Source organism: Chiloscyllium plagiosum, unplaced genomic scaffold (assembly GCF_037043375.1).
Source record: "Chiloscyllium plagiosum isolate Xiang-an unplaced genomic scaffold, Cpla_swu_hap1 HiC_scaffold_8, whole genome shotgun sequence".
Classification (NCBI taxonomy): Eukaryota; Metazoa; Chordata; class Chondrichthyes; order Orectolobiformes; family Hemiscylliidae; genus Chiloscyllium; species Chiloscyllium plagiosum.
The window spans coordinates 57316578-57338765 of NW_028270146.1; the positions used below are offsets into that span (position 1 = coordinate 57316578).

Below are 22188 nucleotides of genomic sequence, written 5' to 3' on the forward strand. Positions count from 1 at the left end.
GTATTATGGGAGACGTTTGTTGATCAGGTGACTCACACCCGGGATAAGGCGATTGGCAGGTGGGAGCTAAGCCCCGCCCATCGGGAACATCACAGCCTTGCATGTACTGAACTGTAGAATTTGAAAGGTAGGGCTTACGCTTCTTTACCATGGGATATAAATTTCTATTTTTTCTTCTGCCGCCCCATCACCAGCACTCGCTGATTAACAGTGGGTCATTGCCAACTTTTTGGAATTCAGAGTTTACTGGATTTAAACCAGTGACACACCAATTTTAAAATTAGATGCTACGGAACTTGAATTTGAAAAATCAAAACATGCTGTAGGTATTAACACCTCAAAAGATTAAATTTTAAGGTGATGCACTGTTCTTAATACACAAGTTATAGAGGTTTACAAAATTATGAGGGGCATGAATAGGATAAATAGACAAAGTCTTTTCCCGGGGGGGTCTAGAACTCGAGGGCATAGGTTTAGGTTGAAAGGGGAAAAGATTAAAAGGCATTTGGATGGGTATATGAATAGGAAGGGTTTGGAGGGATATGGACCAGGTGTTGGTAGGTGGGACTAGATTGGGTTGGGATATCTGGTCGGCATGGACGGGTTGGACCAAAGGGTCTGTTTCCATGCCGTTTATGTCTATGACTCTATAAGTGGGTGTGAATATGGGAGGTATGATTAGTAAGTTTGCTGACGACACCAAAATTGATAGCAGACAGTAAAGAAGGTTACGTGAGAGTACAAAGGGACATTAATCAGATGTAGTCATGCTTTGGAGACACCGGTGTTGGACTGGGGTGTACAAAGTTTAAAAATCACACAACACCAGGTTATAATCAAACCGATTATTTGGAAGCACTAGCTTTCAGAGTGCTGCTCCTGCATCAGGTGATTGTGGACAATTAGATCATTGAAGATACAGAATTTATAGCAGAAGTTTACAGTGTGATGTAACTCAAATTACATATTGAGAAAGACCCGGATTGTTTGTTAAGGCTGTCATCTTTTAGAATGACCATGTTGGTTTCAGTTCTTTCATATGTAAATTGCAAAACCTTTTTTAAAAGTTACATTCTCAAAGTGTACTTTAACAGTTGATGTCATGTCAGCCCAGATAAGGTATTGAAGATGTTAACTCCCTGTAAGGCTGTCTGTGCCACAATAGTCAGACTGATTCTAATCTAAAAAAAATGGATTTACAGTATCTTACATGGATTTATCCAGTTTGAGAAAAGTAAAATGTAATTCTGCAAGTACAAATTCACCCACAAACTTATATGTGTATGTATGCATGTGGGGGTGTGTGGTTGCGGGGAGGGGGGTGGGGGTGTTCATGAGTGTCTGGGAGTGTGTGTGTGTGTGTGTGTGTGTGTGTGTGAGAATGTAAAGGCGTTTAAGTCAGTAAGAAAGAGTGAGTGAGTGAGTGAGTGTATGGGGTCACCTGTAGTGTGATGTGAATCCAAGGTCCCAGTTGAGGCCATCCCCATGGGTACTGAGCTTGGCTATCAGACTCTGCTCGCCCAGTTGTCATTGTTGCCTGTCCCAAAGTACGCCTTGGAGGACAGTCACCTGAAGGTCCGAGGTAGAACGTCCCAGACTACTGAAGTGTTCTCCGACTGGGAGGGAGCACTCCTCTGTTGATTGTTCTGCGGTGTCCATTCATCCGTTGCCATAGCCTCTGCTTGGTCTCGCCAATATACTATGCTTTAGGGCATCCTTGCTTGCAGCACATGAGATAGCCAACGTTGTCTGAGTCGCATGAGTACCTGCCACATACATGGTGGTACCTGGGTCGACATTGACACGTCTTGCAGCATCAACCGTGACATGGTTGTATGGTATTGTCCTGAAAGTTGGGCAGTTTGCTACGAACAATGATCTGTTTGAAGTTTGGTGGTTGTTTAAAGGCGAGAAGTGGAGGCATGGGAAGGTCTTGGTGAGGTGCTCATTCTCATTGATAATGTGTTGCAGGCTGCAAAGAACATGGCGTGGTTTTTCGGCTCCTGGGAAGTACTGGACAACAAAGGGTACCCTGTCGGTTGCAGCTCGTGTCGGTCTCTTGTGGAGGTCATTACAGTTCCTCCCTGTGGCATGTCGGAACTGGCATTCAATGAGTTGAGCATCGTACTCCGTTCTTATGAGGGCATCCATGAGTTCTTTCAAGTGCCCGTCCTGTTCCTCCTTATCTGAACAGATAATGTATCTGCGTAGGGCTTGTCCATAGGGGATCGCTGTTTAAATAAGTTTCGGCTGGAAGCTGGAGAAGTGTAGCATTGTGAGGTTATCCGTGTGTTTGCGATAGATTGTAGTGCTGAGGTGCCTATGCTTGATGGAGATGCATGTATCTACACTCTAGAGACACTCACCATACTCCACTGCAAATCCACGGATAACCTTACAATGCTACACTTCTCCAGCTTCCACCCGAAACATTAAAACAGCCATCCCCTATGGACAAGCCCTACGCATACACAGGATCTGCTCAGATGAGGAAGAACATAACGGGCACTTGGAAGTACGTACACATAAGAACGGGATACAATACTCAACTCATCGACCACCAGTTCAGACGTGCCACAGCAATGAATCGTAATGACCTCCTCAGGAGACAGACAAGAGCTGCAACTGACAGGGTACCCTCCATTGTCCAGTACTTCCCAGGAGCCGAAAAACTACGCCATGTTCTTTGCAGCCTGCAACACATTATCAATGAGGATGAGCACCTCATCAAGACCTTCCCCACTCCTCCACTTCTCACCTTTTAAGCAACCATCAAACCTCAAACATTGTTCATAACAATACCGTATGACCTTGTCACAGTAGATGCTGCAAGATGTGTCAGAATGTCGACACTGATACCACCATTACACGTGGGGACACCTCCCACCATGTACGCAGCAGGTACTCATGCAACTCAGTCAACATTGTCTATCTCATACGGTGCAGGCAAGGAGGCCCTGAGGCATGGTACATTGGCGAGACCAAGCAGAGGCTACGGCAATAGATGAATGGATACCTCAGAACAATCAACAGACAGAAGTGTTCCCTCCCAGTCGGAGAACATTTCAACAGTCCGGGACATTCAACCTCGGACCTTCGGGTGACCATCCTCCAAGGCGTACTTTGGGGTAGGCAACAATGGAAAGTGGCCGAGCAGAGGCTGATAGCCAAGTTCAGTACCCATGGGGATGGCCTCAACCAAGACCTTGGGTTCATGCCACACTACAGGTGACCCCATTGCACTATACACACATAGCCGGACACACACACTCTCACAGACCCTCTCTCATACACTCCCACACACACCCTCTCACAGACTTAAACCCCTTTACACTCACACAAACCCACATGCGCACAAAGTTTGTGGGGTGAATTTGTACTTGCAGAATTACATTTTACTTTTCTCAAAAGCTGCATGAATCCATGTAAGATTCTGTAAATCCGTTTTTTAGATTAGAATCAGTCTGACCATTGTGGCACAAACAGCCTTACAGGGAGTTAACACCTTCAATACCTTATCTGGGCTGACATGACACCAACTGTTAAAGTGCACTTTGAGAATGTAACTTTTAAAAAGGGTTTTACGATTTACATAAGAAAGAACTGAAATCAACATGGTCATTTGAAAAGAGGGCAGCCTTAACAAACAATCCAGGTCTTTTTCAATATGTAATTTGAGTTACATCACACTGTAAACTTCTGCTATAAATTCTGTGTCTTCAACAATCTAATTGTCTACAATCACCTGAAGAAGGAGCAGCACTCCGAAAGCTCGTGCTTCCAAATAAATCTGTTGGACTATAACCTAGTGTTGTGTGATTTTTATCTTTGATCAGATGGGCAAATAGGCCAAGGAGGGCCAGACAGTGTTCAATCGTGATAAATGTGATAAACACTTTGTTAGGGAAAGTCAGGGCAGGACTTCTACATTTAACAGTAAGGACCTGGGGAGTTTGAGGTGCAGGCTCATAGTTCCTTGAAAGTGGAGTCACAGGTAGACAGGCCAGTGAAGAAAGCGTTTTGTATGCTTGCCTTTCTTGGTCAGTGCATTAAGTATAGGAGTTGGAAGATCATATTGGTTAGGCCACTTTTGGAATCCTGTGTGCAATTTTGATCTTTGCTATAAGAAGGATGTTGTGAAACTTGAAAGGGTTCAGAAAAGATTTACAAGGATATTGCCAGGGTTGGAGAGTTTGAGCTATAGGGAGAGGTTGAATATGCTGTGGCTATTTTCCCTGGAGCATTGGAGGCTGAAGCAAGACCTTATAGAAGTTTATAAAATCGTAAGTGGCATGGATAGGGTAAATAGTCAAGGTATTTTCCCCCAGCATAGGGGAGTTGAAAACAAGAGGGCCTAGGTTTGAAAGTGAGAGGGGAAAGATTTAAAAATGGGAACTAAGGGGCACCATCTACGTGGTGCGTGTATGGAACATGCTGCCAAAGGAAGTGGAGGAGGTCGGTACAATTACAACATTTAAAAGGCATCTGAATGGGTATATGAATTGGGACAGTTTAGAGAGATGTGGACTAGGTGCTGGTGAATGTTCAGAAAAGCGTTAAGGATGCAAGGGTTAGACAAGGGAGAGATTGAATAGGCTAGAGCTGTTTTCCCTGGAGAGTCAGAGGCAGAGGGTTTATAAAATCAGGACGGCCGTGGATAGAGTAAATAGACAAATTCTCTTCTCTGGGGTGGGGGAGTCCAGAACCAGAGGGCATCGGTTTAGGGTGAAACAGGAAAGATATAGAGGAGACCTAATGGGCAAAGCTTTCATGCAGAGGGTGGTATGTGTATGAAATGAGCTGCCAGAGGAAGTGGTGGAGGCTAGTACAATTGCAACATTTGAATGGGCATATGAATGGTAAGGGTTTAGAGGGATATGGGCCAGGTGCTGGCAGGTGGGACTAGATTGGGTTGGGATAGGCTGGTCGGCATGGACAGGTTGGACCAAAGGGTTTGTTTCCATGCTGTTCATGTCTATGAATATGACTCTAAATGGAACTAGATTTATTTAGGATATCTAGTCAGCATGGATGAGTTGGGCCAAGGGTCAGTTTCTGTGCTATATATCTATGACTAAGTGAATACTAGATTCGCAAACTGGAAAAGCCCATATTTCATGTCACCTTACCCAGAAATAAGTACTCAATCAATTAATGATCATTCCTTGGATATTGGATTCAGGTGAGCATTTGTCCTCTTGGGTTGAGAATTTCCAAATATAAACGTAAACGACATCCCAAGTACATTTCACACAGGTATCAAATACATTGTTCAGTGAACAGTTGATTATTTCATACCAGACATTTATGATTTCAATTTTAAATAAGTTATATTGGACTCAATGTTAACTCTCTCCAGAGAAGACACTTGATCTGCCGAGTTTTTCCAGCATTTATTTCATTGCTAATTTTCTCCTGTTGGCATTTGAAAAGTTTGCAGCTATTGCTCCCTTGTTAAAGTAGTCATGATTCAGGTACATGTTGCCAATTCGTAGAAATCTGAACAACTTTGAGCATCAAGGGATTTCAAAACCTGGAGAATCAGCATGTGATAGTGCAGAGTTAAAACATAGCTCAAATCCAGTTCTGTCACAACCCAATGTTCACACATCAGAGATGTACAGCACAGAAACAGACCCTTCGGTCCAACTCATCCATGTGGACCAGATATCCCAACCCAATCTAGTCCCACCTGCCAGCAAGGCCTGTATCCCTCCAAACCCTTCCTATTCATATACCCATCCAGATGCCTTTTAAATAATGCAATTGTACCAGCCTCCAGAACTTCCTCTGGTGGCTCATTCCATACAGACACCACCCTCTGCATGAAAAAGTTGCCCCTTTCCCTTTTATAATCTTTCCTCTCTCACCTAACCCTATGTCCTCTAGTTTTGGACTCCCCCATCCCAGGGAAAAGACTGTCTATTTATCTTATCCATGCCTGTCATGATTTTATAAACTTCTGAGGTCACCCCTCAGTCTTCGATGCTCCAGGGAAAACAGCCCCAGCCTATTCAGCCTCTCCCTGTAGCACAGATCCTCCAACCCTGGCATCCTCCTTGTAAATCTTTTCTGAACCCTATCAAGTTTCACAACATCCTTCCAATAGGAAGGAGACCAGAACTGTACGCAGTATTCCAAAAGTGGCCTAACCAACGTCCTGTTCAGCTGCAACATGACCTCCCAACTCCTGTACTCAATACTCTGACCAATAAAGGAAAGCATACCAAACACCATCTTCACTGTCATTTACTTGTGGCTCTACTTTCAAGGAGCTATGAACATGCACTCCAAAGTCTCTTTGTTTAGCAACACTCCCTAGAAGGTATCCACTTAATGGTAAGGTCCTGCTAGATTTGCTTTCCCAAAATGCACCATCTCGCATTTATCTAAATTAAACTCCATCTGCCATTCCTCAGCCCATTGGCCCATCCGATCAAGATCCCGTTGTAATCTGAGGTAACCTTCTTCACTGTCCACTACATCTCCAATTTTGGTGTCATCTGCAAACATATGCGGAAAGTCAGGAGGCATGGGGTAGTGGGAAATTTGGTCAGTTGGATAGAGAACTGGCTAACTGGTCAAAGTCAGAGAGTGGTGGTAGATGGTAAATATTCAGCCTGGAGCCCGTTACAAGTGGCGTTCCGCAGGGATCAGTTCTGGGTCCTCTCCTGTTTGTAATTTTTATTACTGACTTGGAAGAGGGAGTCGAAGGGTGGGTCAGTAAATTTGCAGACGATACGAAGATTGGTGGAGTTGTGGATAGTGAGGAGGGCTGTTGTCGGCTGCAAAGGGACTTAGATATGATGCAGAGCTGGGCTGAGGAGTGGCAGATGGAGTTCAACCCTGTCAAGTGTGAGGTTGTCCATTTTGGAAGGACAAATAAGAATGCGGAATACAGGGTTAACAGTAGGGTTCTTAGTAAAGTGGAGGAGCAGAGGGATCTTGGGGGTCTATCTTCATAGCTCTTTGAAAGTTGCCACTCAGGTGGATAGAGCTTGTAAGAAGGCCTATAGTGTATTAGCGTTCATTAGCAGAGGGATTGAATTCAAGAGTCGTGAGCTGATGTTGCAGCTGTACAGGACTTTGGTTAGGCCACATTTGGAGTACTGTGTGCAGTTCTGGTCGCCTCACTTTAGGAAAGATGTGGAAGCTTTGGAGAGGGTGCAAAGGAGATTTACCAGGATGTTGCCTGGAATGGAGAATAGGTCGTATGAGGATAGGTTGAGAGTGCTAGGCCTTTTCTCATTGGAATGGCGAAGGATGAGGGGTGACTTGATAGAGGTTTATAAGATGATCAAGGGAACAGATAGACAGTCAGAGACATTTTTCCCGGGTACAACAGAGTGTTACAAGGGGACATAAATTTAAGGTGAAGGGTGGAAGGTATAGGGGGGATGTCAGGGGTAGGTTCTTTACCCAGAGAGTGGTGGGGGCATGGAATACGCTGCCTGTGGGAGTGGCAGAGTCAGCATCATTGGTGACCTTTAAGCGGCAATTGGATAGGTACATGGATAGGTGCTTAAGCTAGGACAAATGTTCGGCACAACATCGTGGGCCAAAGGGCCTGTTCTGTGCTGTATTGTTCTATGTTCTATGTATACCTTTATGTCTTATGCTCATGTCCAAATCATTTATATAAATGAAGTAATGGACCCAACACCGATCCTTGTGACACTCCACTGGTCACAGGCCTCCAGTCTGAAAAACAACTCTCCAGCGCTATCTTCTGTCTTCAACCTTCGAGCCAGTTCTATATCCAAACCGCTAGTTCTCCCTGTATTCCATGCGCAGCATTGAGAACCATAGGGCTTGTACTGCACAGTAATTTTCTATGTTCTATATATTAACCTTGCTAACCAATCTCCCCATGGGCAAACTTGTCAAACGCTTTACTGAAGTCCATATAGATCATGTCGACCGATCTGCCCTCAATCCTCTTTGTTACTTCTTCAAAAAAACTCAGTCAGGTTCATGAGACATGATTTCCCACAGAAAGCCATGTCCTTGCCTTTCCAAATACATGTACATCCTGTGCCCATCACAGACGTCAGGCTCCCTGGTCGATAGTTCCCTGGCTTGTTCTTACCACCTTTCTTAAATAATGGTACCACATTAGCCAACCTACAGCCTACTGGTACCTCATCTGTCTTTTGATGATAGAAGTATCTCAGTAAGGCACCCAGCAATCACTTGCTAGCTTCCCACAGAGTTCTAGGGTACACCTGATCAGGACCTGGGGATTAATCCACCTTTAGATTAGATTCCCTGCAGTATGGAAACAGGCCCTTCAGTCCACCAAGTCCACACCGACCCTCCGAAGAGTAGCCCACTCAGACCCATTCCCCTACCATATATCTACCCCTCATTAATGCACCTAACACGATGGACAATTTAGCTTGGCCAATTTACTTGACCTGCACATCTTTGGATTGTGGGAGGAAAACCAGAGCACCCGGAGGAAACCCGCAGAGACACAGGGAGAATGTGCAAACTCCACACAGACAGTCACTCAAGGCTGGAATCAAACCTTGATTTCAGGAGCTGTGAGGCAGCAGTGCTAACCACTGAGCCACTGTTCCGCCCTTTATGCATTTCAAGACATCCCATACTTCCTCCTCTGGAATATGGACATTTTTCAAGATGTCACCATCTATTTCCCCACATTCTATATCTTCCATGTCTGTCTCCACAGTAAACACTGATGCAAAATACTCATTTAATAAGTCCCCCATCTCCTGCGGCTCCATACAAAGGTCACCTTGCTGATCTTTGAGGGGCCCTATTCGCTCCCGAGTTACCCTTTTGTCCTTAATGTATTTGTAAAAACCCTTTGGATTCCTCCTTAACCCTATTGGCCAAAGCTATCTCATGTCCCCTTTTTGCCCTCCTGATTTCCCTCTTAAGTATACTCCTACTGCCTTTATACTCTAAAGGATTCACTCGATTTCTCCTATCTCTACCTAACATATCCTTCCTTCCTTTTTCCTCACCAAAACCTCAAATTTCTCTAGTCATCCAGCATTCTCTGCACCTACCAGCCTTTCCTTTCATCCTAACAGGAATATACTGTCTCTGGACTCTCGTTATCTCATTTATTGGGCTACAAGTAATACAAAAGCATTGTGACCATTTTAATACAATAGGGAGTGGAGTTTGAATCAAAGCTTTTCTAATTTGCATGCTTCAATAGTTATTTATGAAGATTGGATTGTGCTTCTGTCAGTAACCAAAGTGATGCATTTATAATATAGCAGCTGCTTGATAGACTGGGATTTGTATGGACGTTGTAATAACAAAAACTGGGGGGACAGGCAAGGAAATATATGATGAGAGATCTTCAACTGAACAAACAATCAAATGGCACAATATTGGACCAAGAATGGAAAAATATCATAACAAATCTATTTATTTCATGATAAGTACAAGAATAATTTGAACACAATTTAGAATGCTTATCAATTCCTTTAGTTACAGGTTATTTTCAATAGTACAACTCTGTCTTTAACTCTCAATTTTACAAAAAGCAAAACATATTTCAAACAATAAGTTTTTTCCCAATCAAGTACCAAAATCAGCCTAAATATTTTTAAAGTTTCATAATTAGATCTTTTCATTTACAAAGAATATTTAAATAGCTTAATCACAACTAGTCCAAATATACTGCTTCAGACAATGACATTGGGTTCACCACTGTTTCCAATTTACTTGAAAGTTTGGTTATATTTGCAGAAGGTACCTGAGGAGAGGCAACTCGGGGTTAAAAACAAAAGGGTGAGCAGGACAAAAAATATAAATGGGTGAAGAAAGATGTGAGAAAAACACACCAAAAAAAAATTAAAGGAAGAGCAACTGAGCACTTGTTCTAAAAAGATATTAATTTACTGCAAATAAAGTTAGTTAAATTAGACTACCAGAATACAATAGGGGTCAAGTCCAAATTAGTAAAAAGTAATTGTATGACCAGCGCCAAGAAGTTCTTCCAACAAAATGATTAACATGGAATGGAATTGTGGAGCATGATAACGTCCCACAGTTTAGGATGAAGCAAACATCAAGCATTTCTGGTTGGATGAATTAGAATACTCCAAAAAGACCTACCCTCATCGAAATCTTCATGATTTTGTGATTTGTGATAATAGGTGTGGTCCCAGGGAAGGGATTTTAAAAAAATATACATTCTCATCCACATCATTCAGTTTTGTATATGGATGTCACGAAGCCTTCTTAAAGCCCTTCAAGATTGGATAGATGTTCTCAAATGCTTCATAGATCTCTGAACGTACTTTGGCACCTGCAGATAAACAAACATTTTAAACTCTTTGCTCCGAGTACATATCAAGGTGCCAAACATTAAAAGGCATCTCACACCAAATCTATTACACAAAAATGTCAAGATTTTAGCAAGTTCTGTGCTAATATACAAAGTTAGCCCTTTGGAATGCACATTTTTTTGTACAGCACTGCAGTGATGGTGCTATTAACAGTAATAATCATTTATTGAAGCTAAAATGCAGAAAATAATATCTGACAAGGGAAATTATTAAAGTACATTTATTCAAACAAAACAAAACGTTCATTTAAAAAAAAAGCTAATTTCCATTAAAGCATGATCTTGTTCTATCAATATTTTCAAAATAGCATTTAAATTATTGAAGCAGTTTACTGATGAAATTAATATCTGTAGTAACATATAGCTTAGTTATTGTGACACTATTAGTGACTTTTGAAAAGATTTATAGCTCAGGTTGACTTTCTGGATGGATGTTTGCTCACTGAGCTGGAAGGTTTTGTTTTCAGATCTTTCGTAAGCATATGAGGTAACATCAGTGAGCCTCCAGTGAAGTGCTGGTGGTATGTCCCACTTTCTATTTATGTGTTTAGGTTTTGTTGGATGGGTGATGTCATTTCCAGTTCTTTTTCTCAGGATGGAAGATGGGGTCCAAATTGATGTATTTATTGATAGAGTTCTGGTTGGAATGCCATGCTTCAAGGAATTCTCGTGCGTGTCTCTGTTTGGCTTGTCCTAGGATAGATGTGTTGTCCCAGTTAAAGTGGTGTCCTTCTTCATCTGTATTTAAGGATACTAGTGATAGTGGGTCATGTTCTTTTGTGGTTAGTTGATGTTCGTGTACCCTGGTGGCTAGTTTTCTGCCTGTTTGTCTGAGAAAAAGACCTGGAAATGACATCACCCACCCAAAAAGAAACTTAAAACACAAAAAGTGGGACATACCACCAGTGCTTCACCAGAGGCTCACTGATGATGTTACCCAGTATGGTGACAAAACATTTGAAAACAAACTTTCCAGCTTAGCCAGCAAACCTACAGCCAGAACCTCAACCGGAGTTACAAATCTTTCCCAAAATTGCTAACACCTATGGGCACAACACACTAAAACTGGTCTGAAGATGGGAAACCAACACCATCTGCGAACAGCTGTATTGCTGCATGAATGCCTAAGGAAACAGGTACTATCAAAATATCTTAAATACAAACCTCCACTCAATACCACACTCGCCAAATGAATAGCAGAACAAACGGCCACAGAATGCTTCGAGAAATGATTAACAATGCCTACAACCGACTCCATAAATACAATCAGGAAATGTCGCTCCAAAAACCTTTTACTCACAAACGTGACAGACCATGAATGAATAGACACACTACAATAAGCCATAAGCATCAAACAGCAGCAAACACAGGAATTGAAGAAAATAGCCCTCCAGAAAAAACTAGACAAACTCTCACAAAAGAGCAACAAAGAGGCTTGGATAATTTTTTAAAAAAAAACTTATCAGACCGACCTCTAACAGACACACAAAAAGCTGTCCTCATAAGCAGCTTAAAGTACAACCACAGAGACGCAGACAAAAAGGACTTCCTAGCAGCAAACGGACTCTCAGAAGAAAGCAGACAGACCATCACACCAACATTAAGCAGGAAAAAGAAAACAAACAATAGAAGGACTCAAAAGACAAAAACATTGTAATCCCACTTGGAAAGAAAGGATGCATGGCTGTCATTTTAAACAGAATAGACCACTGTGAGAAAGTGAACGCACTGCTTGCAGATACTGACTTTCCAACAGGTGGCGATAGACCCGACCCCACAACTAGAAAATCGAATCACAGTCTGACTCAAAAAAAACTTAAGAAATCTGGAGAATTAAACAAGACAGACTTCCCAAAAAAATGAAACCAGATGGATCCAAAACACCATGCTTCTACCGACTACCCAAAGTAGACAAACCAGGAGCCCCCCCTCAGACCCATAGTCTCACTATCTGGAACACCAATGTTCAGACTTGCAAGGGAACGCCACCAAAGACTAAAACACTTAGTAGAACACTCACGCCACTCGATTCACTCCACCCAAGAATTCCTGAACACCAAAGACACCATGATAGAAGAGGATGAAATAATAGTCTCCTTTGACGTAACAGCCCTGTTCACATCCATTAACATCAACCTGGCCAAAGAAACACTGACTGACTACAAGAACCAAAGACACAAACACCAGACAGCGCCAACTCATCAGCAAAGATATCATCAAGCTAGTGGACCTGTCCCTTACCACCCACTTCATGTTCAATAACAAGACCTACAAACAAATCAATGGAACACCCTGAGGATCACCAATATCAGGGTTCCTAGCAGAAGCAGTTATGCAGAGACTCAAAAACAGCTCTCCCCACCATCCAATCCAAACTTTGGTTCCGCTAAGTGATGACACCTTTGTCATCACGAAATGAAACAAATTAGAGAGAACCTACAACAATGATAGTATCTGCAAGCAGTGCATTCACTTTCTCAGTGGTCTGTTCTGTTTAAAATGACAGCCATGCATTCTTTGTTTCCAAGTGGGATTACAATGTTTTTGTCTTTTGAGTCCTTCTATTGTTTTCTTCCTTTTTCCTGCTTAATGTTGGGATGATGACAATGACGATGATGATGACACAACAACAAACTGCCACTACTAGATGTCACAGTAGAGCGAACACTCAATGGGGATCTTCAAACCTGCGTTGACAGGAAAACACCACATATGGACCAAATACTGAACTACTCCTAACACCCACAAAGCTGCATTAGGACATTATTTCAATGAGCCACCACACACTGCAGCATCAAGGAACTACGAAGAGCAGATGAGAAATACCTACTGCGTATTCAAGAAGAACAGGTACCCAATAAACATAGTCCGCCAGTTCCTCAGCATGAAACCCAAAACAAGCAGACAACGTGTCTGGAAACCCTAGACGCTTTACCCTACAAAGGCATCTCAAAAATGATCTCCAGACTACTCAGATCTCTGGGTATCACTGTAGCCCACAAACCTACCAACACACTTAAACAGCGACTAATGAACTTTAAAGAACCGATATAAACAACAAACAAAAGAAATGTTATTTATAAAATACCTTGCAAGAACTGTAACAAACACTACATTGGACGAACAGGCAGAAAGCTAGCCACCAGGATACATGAATATCAACTAACCACAAAAAGACATGACCCGCTATCTCTAGTATCCTTACATACAGATAAAGGACACCACTTTGACTGGAACAACACATCTATCCTAGGAGAAGCCAAACTAGAGACGCACAAGAATTTCTTGAAGCATGGCATTCCAACTGGAACTCTATCAATAAACACATCGATTTAGACCTCATCTACCATCCTCCGGAGAAAAAGAACTGGAAATGACATCACCCACCTAACAAAAATAGAAAGTGGGACATACCACCAGCGCTTCGCTGGTGGCTCACTGATGATGTTACCTCGTATAGTGATGAAATGTCTGAAAACAAACCTCCAGCTCGGCGAGCAAACTTCCATCCAGATTGGGAAACTATTTTGTCTAGTTACTTAGATGAGAAACAGAGAGAGCATGTTTGCTTCAATTACTGAAATGATTTCTGCTACTGGCATTTTATAATCAGTCATTGCAAACATTTCCTGAATAATTATGCAAAGTGAACATTTTCCTAAAATCTGAAATTAGTCTGGTAGTTTCCTTTCCTCATATAAAATTTTGAAAATAGAAAAATGGGCCAATGCATTCTGCCTGCATAGGTACTAATGTAAAAACTGATATCTGAAACACTTGGTTTACATCACAAAGGAATAATGAGTAATTTGATTGCAGAACTTAGAAAAATAAAGTTGATTAATCTTTAAACTTTTATCTATGTATCCAATTTATTTTAATGATTATGTTAACAAGTTCACGGCACTAAAAAAAGGTACTTAATTGTGGTTACTGACTGCTTAACTACATAATAAGCTTGGAATAGAAGCATTTTTGATGAATAGATATAGTTTCAACAGTTCAAATAAATAACAAAATTCAAATTACATGCTGATCAACAACAGTCACAAAAATGCGAGAGAGCAATATGAAAATAGATATTAAACAAATTTGTTTTTACCTGTCAAAACAACCTTGCCAGAGACAAATATTAGCAGAACAATTCTTGGTTTGACCATCCTGTAAATGAGACCTGGGAACAATTCTGGTTCATAGCTGGAAAATGAAAGATTGTTGCATTAAATTGTAAATACAAGTAGAGCTTATCACTCATCTTGGGTCGAAGCTGAGATCCATTCAGCAGCAAAACAATAGCAGTTAAGCACATTCCTACATTGGTACTTGCTAACTGGATTATCCTACAATGACTTCATTCTCAAATAATTTTGGATAGAATTATCAACACAATGAAAACAATGTTTTTCTGAAGTCACTTCATAGTAGCAGGAGGCCACTTTACTGTATTTTCAAATTTGCCATGCTAAAATACAATAATTTTATTTCACCTTGTTTTCAAGCAGATGCTCATGCCCATTGAATTCTGATGTTTCTGAAGCAATATCCTGATCTGAAGAACATCCAAAGCACGGTGACTTGTCAACATCAAAATAGAAGGATAGGTTTCTGTCACTTTTATGCCCTGCTTTGCAATCACTCCTGGAGGAGGCCTTGAGATACCACTCTTGGCTGACAATATAATACTTCCAAACCAGTGTGAGAATACGGATTTAAAATTGTGATCAAGCAATTCAATAAACATGTACATGTGTATATAGATACATGCAAAAATTTAGTATTCAATCAGAAAATGTCACTTCAATAGTCACATTCAATCCATGTCCTGATATTGGCCATCTTTTATACATTGCACTATGTGGCAAAGTAATATTGGGCAGAAACCACTGATTCAGTAGCCTAAATGGATTAGATCAAGTGACTACAGAACACTCCACATTAGAATGCTATCACTAACTTAAAATACATACATATCCATCTGCAGAAGTGTAATCCAAAATGCTCTGTAGAAACATATGTCTCACCTGCATGCATATTTATACATGTAAGTGTGTGTGTCATGGCCAGCATGAATGGCAACAAAATTATGTTGCTGCTGAGCCCATATACTGTCAGTTGGTTCTTACCTTGATTAAGCTCAGGAACTTTAAACCATTTAGAAATTAACCAGACCAAGCCACTTCAAGAATTAAGTGTGTAAGGGTCCAAAATGGATTATATATTAAGTATAATAACAACATGTGTTTACTTGAAAAAAGAACATTGTTAGATATTTAGGTGAATAATAGAATTATAATCAACTGCATGTAGACTTAAAATATTTTCAAAACTGATGTACTTTTACTCCTTATCTCATTTGGTAACATTAGAACATGAAGTTTTACTGTTACAACGGTACTCGCTTTTCTCAAGTATTTGGTTCAAAAGTCCTTATTCACATGTGATGCGGCAAGAAACAAACTTACATTTGTATAGTGCCATAAACATCTTTGGGATGTATCATTTGTTTCGCAGCCAATACTTGATTTTGAATTGCAGAAACATTCCTTTACTCTCCATGACAAATGAGGTATGGTTTATTTTGATAGTGTTGGTTCTGGGACAATGTTCATCTGAGACAGAAAATATCTCTGATCTTCAATTGGTGCCATGGGATATTTTAAATTCACCTGAATGTAACACACTGTTATAGCTGAACAGATGTTTTACAACTTAGGTTATGCACTTAAATCTGGCATATTGTCTCTCTCAAAACTAATTTGTTACTACAGAATTAGCATTAACATGGAATTTGATAAATCCAGCCACAAATGGATTTTCACAGACAGCAACCAATATGTTGTTTTTAAAAACTAAATTAAACAAGGTGTTGAGAAGAGATGGGCTTCACCAAAGACAAAATGGAGCTAATCTTCTGGTTGAGAGATAGTAAATAGAATAGTGGGGATGGATTTAAACTTATAAGGCAGGAGTGAATGTTGACTAATTGGTGCAGTTATGGAAGTATCAGTGAGGGCAAAAGAGAGAAAATACACAATGGAGAACAGGAAGTGAGAGAAGGCTCAAGAGTTGGCAGTGAACAAAGAAATTGTTGCCTCCCAATTGGCAAGACTTAAGGGCAACGTTAAATCATATGTATGTAAGTACAGAGCATAGTGAATAAAATTGAGCAACCTGAAGCAGAATTTGCTGCAGGGGGATTTGGCATAGTAGCATTGACCAAAATATGGCTCAAAGCAGAATAGGACTGAATACATAACATTGGAGGTTATTTTTAGTAGAAATAGGACGGCTAACAAAGATAGTGTAACAATCTTGGTCAATATAGTATCAAAGCACTTGAACAGATACAGTTCCTGAATGAGAATCTATATGGTTGGTGACACATGAAGGAAGTGATGATCTTGTTTGGTATTTCTACTAGAGCTCCAAATAGTGGGGAGGAAGTAGAAGAGAGCATTTGTAGGCATATTGTGGAAACCTGCAAGACAAGTATTTGTGACAGTTGGTTATTTCAATTGCCCTAGGGTAGAATGGGAAGGTGGGGGGGGGGGAGGGGGGGAGGGGGGAGGGCGGAGGCAGAGTTGGGCACAGAAGAGGAGAAATGTCTGCAATGCGTCTCGGAAAACTTTCTGGAACAGTCCTTTTCCGGTCCTACCAGGAGGATGCGGTGTTGGATCTGGTTCCAGGCAATGAGGCACATTAGATTAGATTAGATTAGATTACTTACAGTGTGGAAACAGGCCCTTCGGCCCAACAAGTCCACACCGACCCGCCGAAGCGCAACCCACCCATACCCCCACATTTACCCCTTTAACCTAACACTACGGGCAATTTAGCATGGCCAATTCACCTGACCCGCACATCTTGTGACTGTGGGAGAAAACCGGAGCACCCGGAGGAAACCCACGCAGACACGGGGAGAATGTGCAAACTCCACACAGTCAGTCGCCTGAGTCGGGAATTGAACCAGGGTCTCTGGCGCTGTGAGGCAGCAGTGCTAACCACTGTGCCACCGTGCCGCCCACATGAAGGAGAGAACATTGGCGTGGTGGAGCATTTGGGAAATAATGATAATATTGAATGCTATTGTAGTATGAAGTTGGAAAAAGGATTAAAACAAAAAAAAGTCAAGGATCGAGATCCCAGATAGAATAAGGACAGGCTTTTTCAAGGCCATGTCATGTCTGGTAAATTTAATAGTTCATTGACAAAGTGGCACATGTAGTGGATGAGCGTAATGCTGTGTATGTGGTATATTTGGCCTATCAAAAAGTATTTGCAATACCCACATGGCATGTTGGTTAGCAAATTAGAACTGTTTGGTATTGATGGGTCCTTGGCCATATGGATTAGAGATAGGAACCAGACATTAGGTATAGCTGGGCATTTCTTGGACTGGAGAGGAGATCAGTGGTGTTCTCCAAGGATCGGTGATAGGAGCCTTGCTTTTTATAATCTGTAAACTATTTGGAGATGGCCAAAATATCTACATTTGCAGGTGATACTAGGCTAGGAAGCATAATGAATTCTGAGGATGACCCTGAGCAACCAGAGAGATAATAAGTTAGTCAAATGGAAAAACACCTGGCAGTTAAATTTCAGTGCAGAGAAACAGGAGGTAATGCATTTTGACAGACGAAACATGAAGAGACAATACAGACTCAATGGGGAGTTTAGGAGCAGAGGGACCTTGGGATTCTCTGAAGAAAGCTTGACAAGTTGAACCAGCTGTTGAGAAGGCATTTAGGATCCTTGGCGTCATTAATAGTAGCACAAAGTAGAAGGGAAATAAAGTGGTGCTAATCCTCTACAACTCATTGGTCAGATCACATTTGGACTAATTTCAGTTCTAGTCACCTTATCCTTGAAAGTAGAGTCGCAGGAAGATAGGATAGTGAAGGCGGCATTTGATATGCCTTCCTTCATTGTTCAGAGCATTGAGTACAGGAGTTGGGAGGTCATGTTGCAGCTGTACAGGACATTGGTTAGGCACTGTTGGAATATTGTGTGCAATTCTAGTCTCCTTCCTATTAGGAGGATGTTGTGAAACTTGAAAGGGTTCAGAAAAGATTCCTGAAGAAGGGCTTATGCCCAAAACATCGATTCTCCTGTTCCTTGGATGCTGCCTGACCTGCTGCACTTTTCCGGCAACACATTTTCAGCTCTGATCTCCAGCATCTGCAGTCCTCACTTTCTCCTCAGAAAAGATTTACAAGGATGTTGCCAGGGTTCAAGGATTTGAGCTTAGGGAGAGGCTGAATAGGCTGGGGCTGTTTTCCCTGGAGCGTTGTAGGCTAAGGCGTGACCTTAAGGGTGGTTTATAAAATCATGAGGGACATGGATAGGATAAATAAACAAGGATTTTTCCCTGGAGTGATGGAGTTCAGAACTAGAGGGCATAAATTTAGGGTGAGAGGGGAAGGATATGAAAGGGACCTAAGGGACAACTTTTTCACATAGAGGGTGGTAGGTGTATGAAATGAGCTGCCAGAGGAAGTGGTGGAGACTAGTATAATTACAGCATTTAAAAAGGCATCTGGATGGTTATGAGTAGGCAGGGTTAAGAGGGATATGGGCCAAGTGCTGGCAAATAGGATTAGATTAGGTTAGAATATCTAGTCGGCATGGATGGGTTGGACCGAAGGGTCTGTTTCTGTACTGTATGCCTCTATGACTATGACTCTATTTAGGATGGATATTGAACCTTAGACAGTGCACAAAAGGAGAATGGTAACAGTAATGAGAGATTTTAGATACAAGGAAAGATTAGAGAGAAATTGATTTGATTCTTTGTTGCAGGGAAATTTAAGTGGTGATCTTATTGACATGTTCAAAATTGTAAGCAATTTTCACAGGGTAAAGAAGGATATTCTTTTCTACTGGTTGGTATATCATTAGCTAGGAATCACAATTTCAAGATTGTCAGAGAGCCAAAAGTCAGATTTACTCAGTTGTTAGGATTTGGAATCTGCTGCCTGGAAGAGTGGTGTCAGAATGGGGAGCTTTTCTCTAACTGGAGTCATACCTAGCATAAAAATAATTGTGGTTATTGAAAGGTAATTTTCTCAGTACTAGGACATTGCCCTGAGAAACTCCTGCAGCAATGTCAAGTCCAATCGTCTTCAGCTGCCTCATCTATGGTCTTCCTTATATCAAGTACTACACTGTCAACATCTGGTAAAGCAGGACCAGAGAGCCAAGGGCAAATAGAGAATGAAATTCTGTCAGTAAATGTTAAAAAGTTATACACTGTCAAAGTTGTCAACACGCGTGTCAACCTTTGAACCTTAAAAAAAAATCTTAAAACAGAGTTTGACGTATACAGAACATAGTGAACCATCAGTGTAGATGGCCACCATTTTGAAATAACAATGTAAAATGCAAAGAGAGGGTTTTCTTAAATTATTATGCATCTTCTCAACACAGGTTGTATCATTGCTTGATCTCTCATAGCCAGTTGTAGGATTCTGATAAGTAAAGCATGCATTTGTGCAATGAAAAATTGAAACTGCTAATGAGAGTAGCATGTCATAGCTAAACAAATGGTGGAGTTGACTTAAATGCCAAATATATGCAAAACACAATGTATAGTTATGGTATTTCCAACATTACCTAGAATCACCTCAATTTCAAGCCTGTAAGAACATAGAACATAGAAGAATACAGCGCAGTACAGGCCCTTCGGCCCTCGATGTTGCGCCGATCCAAGCCCACCTAACCTACACTAGCCCACTATCCTCCATATGCCTATCCAATGCCCGCTTAAATGCCCATAATGAGGGAGAGTCCACCACTGCTACTGGCAGGGCATTCCATGAACTCACGACTCGCTGAGTAAAGAACCTACCCCTAACATCTGTCCTATACCTACCCCCCCTTAATTTAAAGCTATGCCCCCTTGTAATAGCTGACTCCATACGTGGAAAAAGATTCTCACTGTCGACCCTATCTAAACCCCTAATCATCTTGTACACCTCTATCAAGTCACCCCTAAACCTTCTTTTCTCCAATGAAAACAACCCCAAGTGCCTCAGCCTTTCCTCATACGATCTTTCTACCATACCAGGCAACATCCTGGTAAACCTCCTCTGCACCCGTTCCAGTGCCTCCACATCCTTCCTATAATATGGCGACCAAAATTGCACACAATACTCCAAATGCGGCCGCACCAGAGTCTTATACAACTGCAACATGACCTCAGGACTCCGGAACTCAATTCCTCTACCAATAAAAGCCAGTACGTCATATGCCTTCTTCACCGCACTATTTACCTGGGTGGCAACTTTCAAAGATCTGTGTACATGGACACCAAGATCCCTCTGCTCATCCACATTACCAAGTATCCGACCATTAGCCCAGTACCCCATCTTTTTATTACTCTTACCAAAGTGAATCACCTCACACTTAGCTACATTGAACTCCATTTGCCACATTTCTGCCCAGTTCTGCAGCTTATCTATATCCCGCTGTAACCTGCCATATCCTTCCTCACTGTCTACAACTCCTCCGACTTTCATATCATCCGCAGAAATGGGGTAAGTGGATGTAATTTCACAAAAAGTTAGGAGAAACAATAAGTGACTGAATTGAAATTTGATATCTGCACATGATCTGAACACACGAAATAGGAAAATATTTTCTTGGCTATAAATTCCATGGTACTAATTAGAATATTTCAGTCTGTCTTAGAATCCTGTGAAGATGTTTTTCTTAAAACAGAATAAACTTGTTATTTTGGTGACATGCTGCATGATTTTTCTCATTTTATCTTTTCTTTTTTGTCATCTTCAAATTTCTTGTTCATTGCAAGTTTAAGCAGAATTGTCAAAATTCTAAATGCAAAATTCTAAAATCTGCACCATTTTCTCCTATAGTACAAATTATTCTGGTTTGAAATTTGGCCTTTTTGCATTTGTCCTGATGAATTCAAGTCAAAAAGCTTCAAAATGATGTTGTCTCTCTTTTTAGCAATACTCAAGTACCAATTTTTTTTTCTGCTGCAGTTAGACTCCTCAGTTTCATTGATACATACCTGGGCCTCCAAGTTTTCATTCTACATTAAGACCATAAGCTAAGTCAGTCATGAATAGGCTCCTAACAATGTGAATTAACAGCTGTAAATTAATAACTAAGATTAGTCAAAGTGTGGGCCACTTAACAGACAAGGATAGGAGAAATGATATGGAATAAGGAAATTGCAGAGAAATGAAACTTCGTTTCTGGCTTTATGGTAGAAACACGTTAACCTCTCTGGAAATAGTGAGGAATCATGTTTAGTGATAAGTAGAAACTTGAAGGAATCAGTATGAATAGTTTGAAAAGAAAGAAAAATTTATGGGCCTAATAGCTATGAAACTGCTGATGGCTTACATCTTAAGTTTTTATAAAAGGTGACTAGAGATGGTGAACAGTGAATTTGGTTATTCAGAATGCCCTAGATTTTTGAATGCTTCTTGATTGGAAATGTAAAATTTGTAATCCTGGTATTCAAAAATGAGGTGTCAGAAACAGAATTTCAGGCCACAGCCGGAGATCAGTAGTGAGAACAGTGCTAAGATCTATTATTGGGAACACAGTGGCAGGATACTTTAAAAATGTTATTAAATCAAGTTGGTACGAATCTACAGAATGGAAGTTAGTTCTAACAGATTTTTCCAGTCTATTTGCGTTTGAAGTTGTAAGTGACAAGACAGATAAGGGGAACCCTGTAGATATGTACTTGCAACTTCAAAATTCATTTAATAAAAGGTGGTAAAAAGAGGCTATTATACAAAAAAAAAGGGCTCCTGGGACTGGGGGCAATATTAACATAGATTGAGGATTGGTTACAAACAAGCTGACTAAGTAAAAATTGC

The 22188-nt window shown here is 41.0% G+C and overlaps 1 protein-coding gene and 1 long non-coding RNA gene across 2 annotated transcripts in view; one reads left to right on the forward strand and one right to left on the reverse strand.

Annotated features, from left to right (window-relative positions):
* The first annotated feature begins 70 nt into the window (after positions 1–70).
* On the forward strand, positions 71–15091 carry LOC148149405 (uncharacterized). The gene is made up of 2 exons (XR_015757762.1): positions 71–127; positions 14836–15091. It is a non-coding gene; the product is annotated as an uncharacterized LOC148149405 (long non-coding RNA).
* Positions 10215–22188, reverse strand: part of LOC122553624 (uncharacterized) — a 36895-nt gene continuing 24921 nt past the window's right edge. The window contains exons 5-6 of the mRNA XM_043697719.2: positions 14436–14530; positions 10215–10294 (exon numbers count right to left, since the gene is read on the reverse strand). Coding sequence (XP_043553654.2) covers positions 10215–10294; positions 14436–14530 — 175 coding nt within the window. The remainder of the gene's footprint in view (positions 10295–14435; positions 14531–22188) is intronic.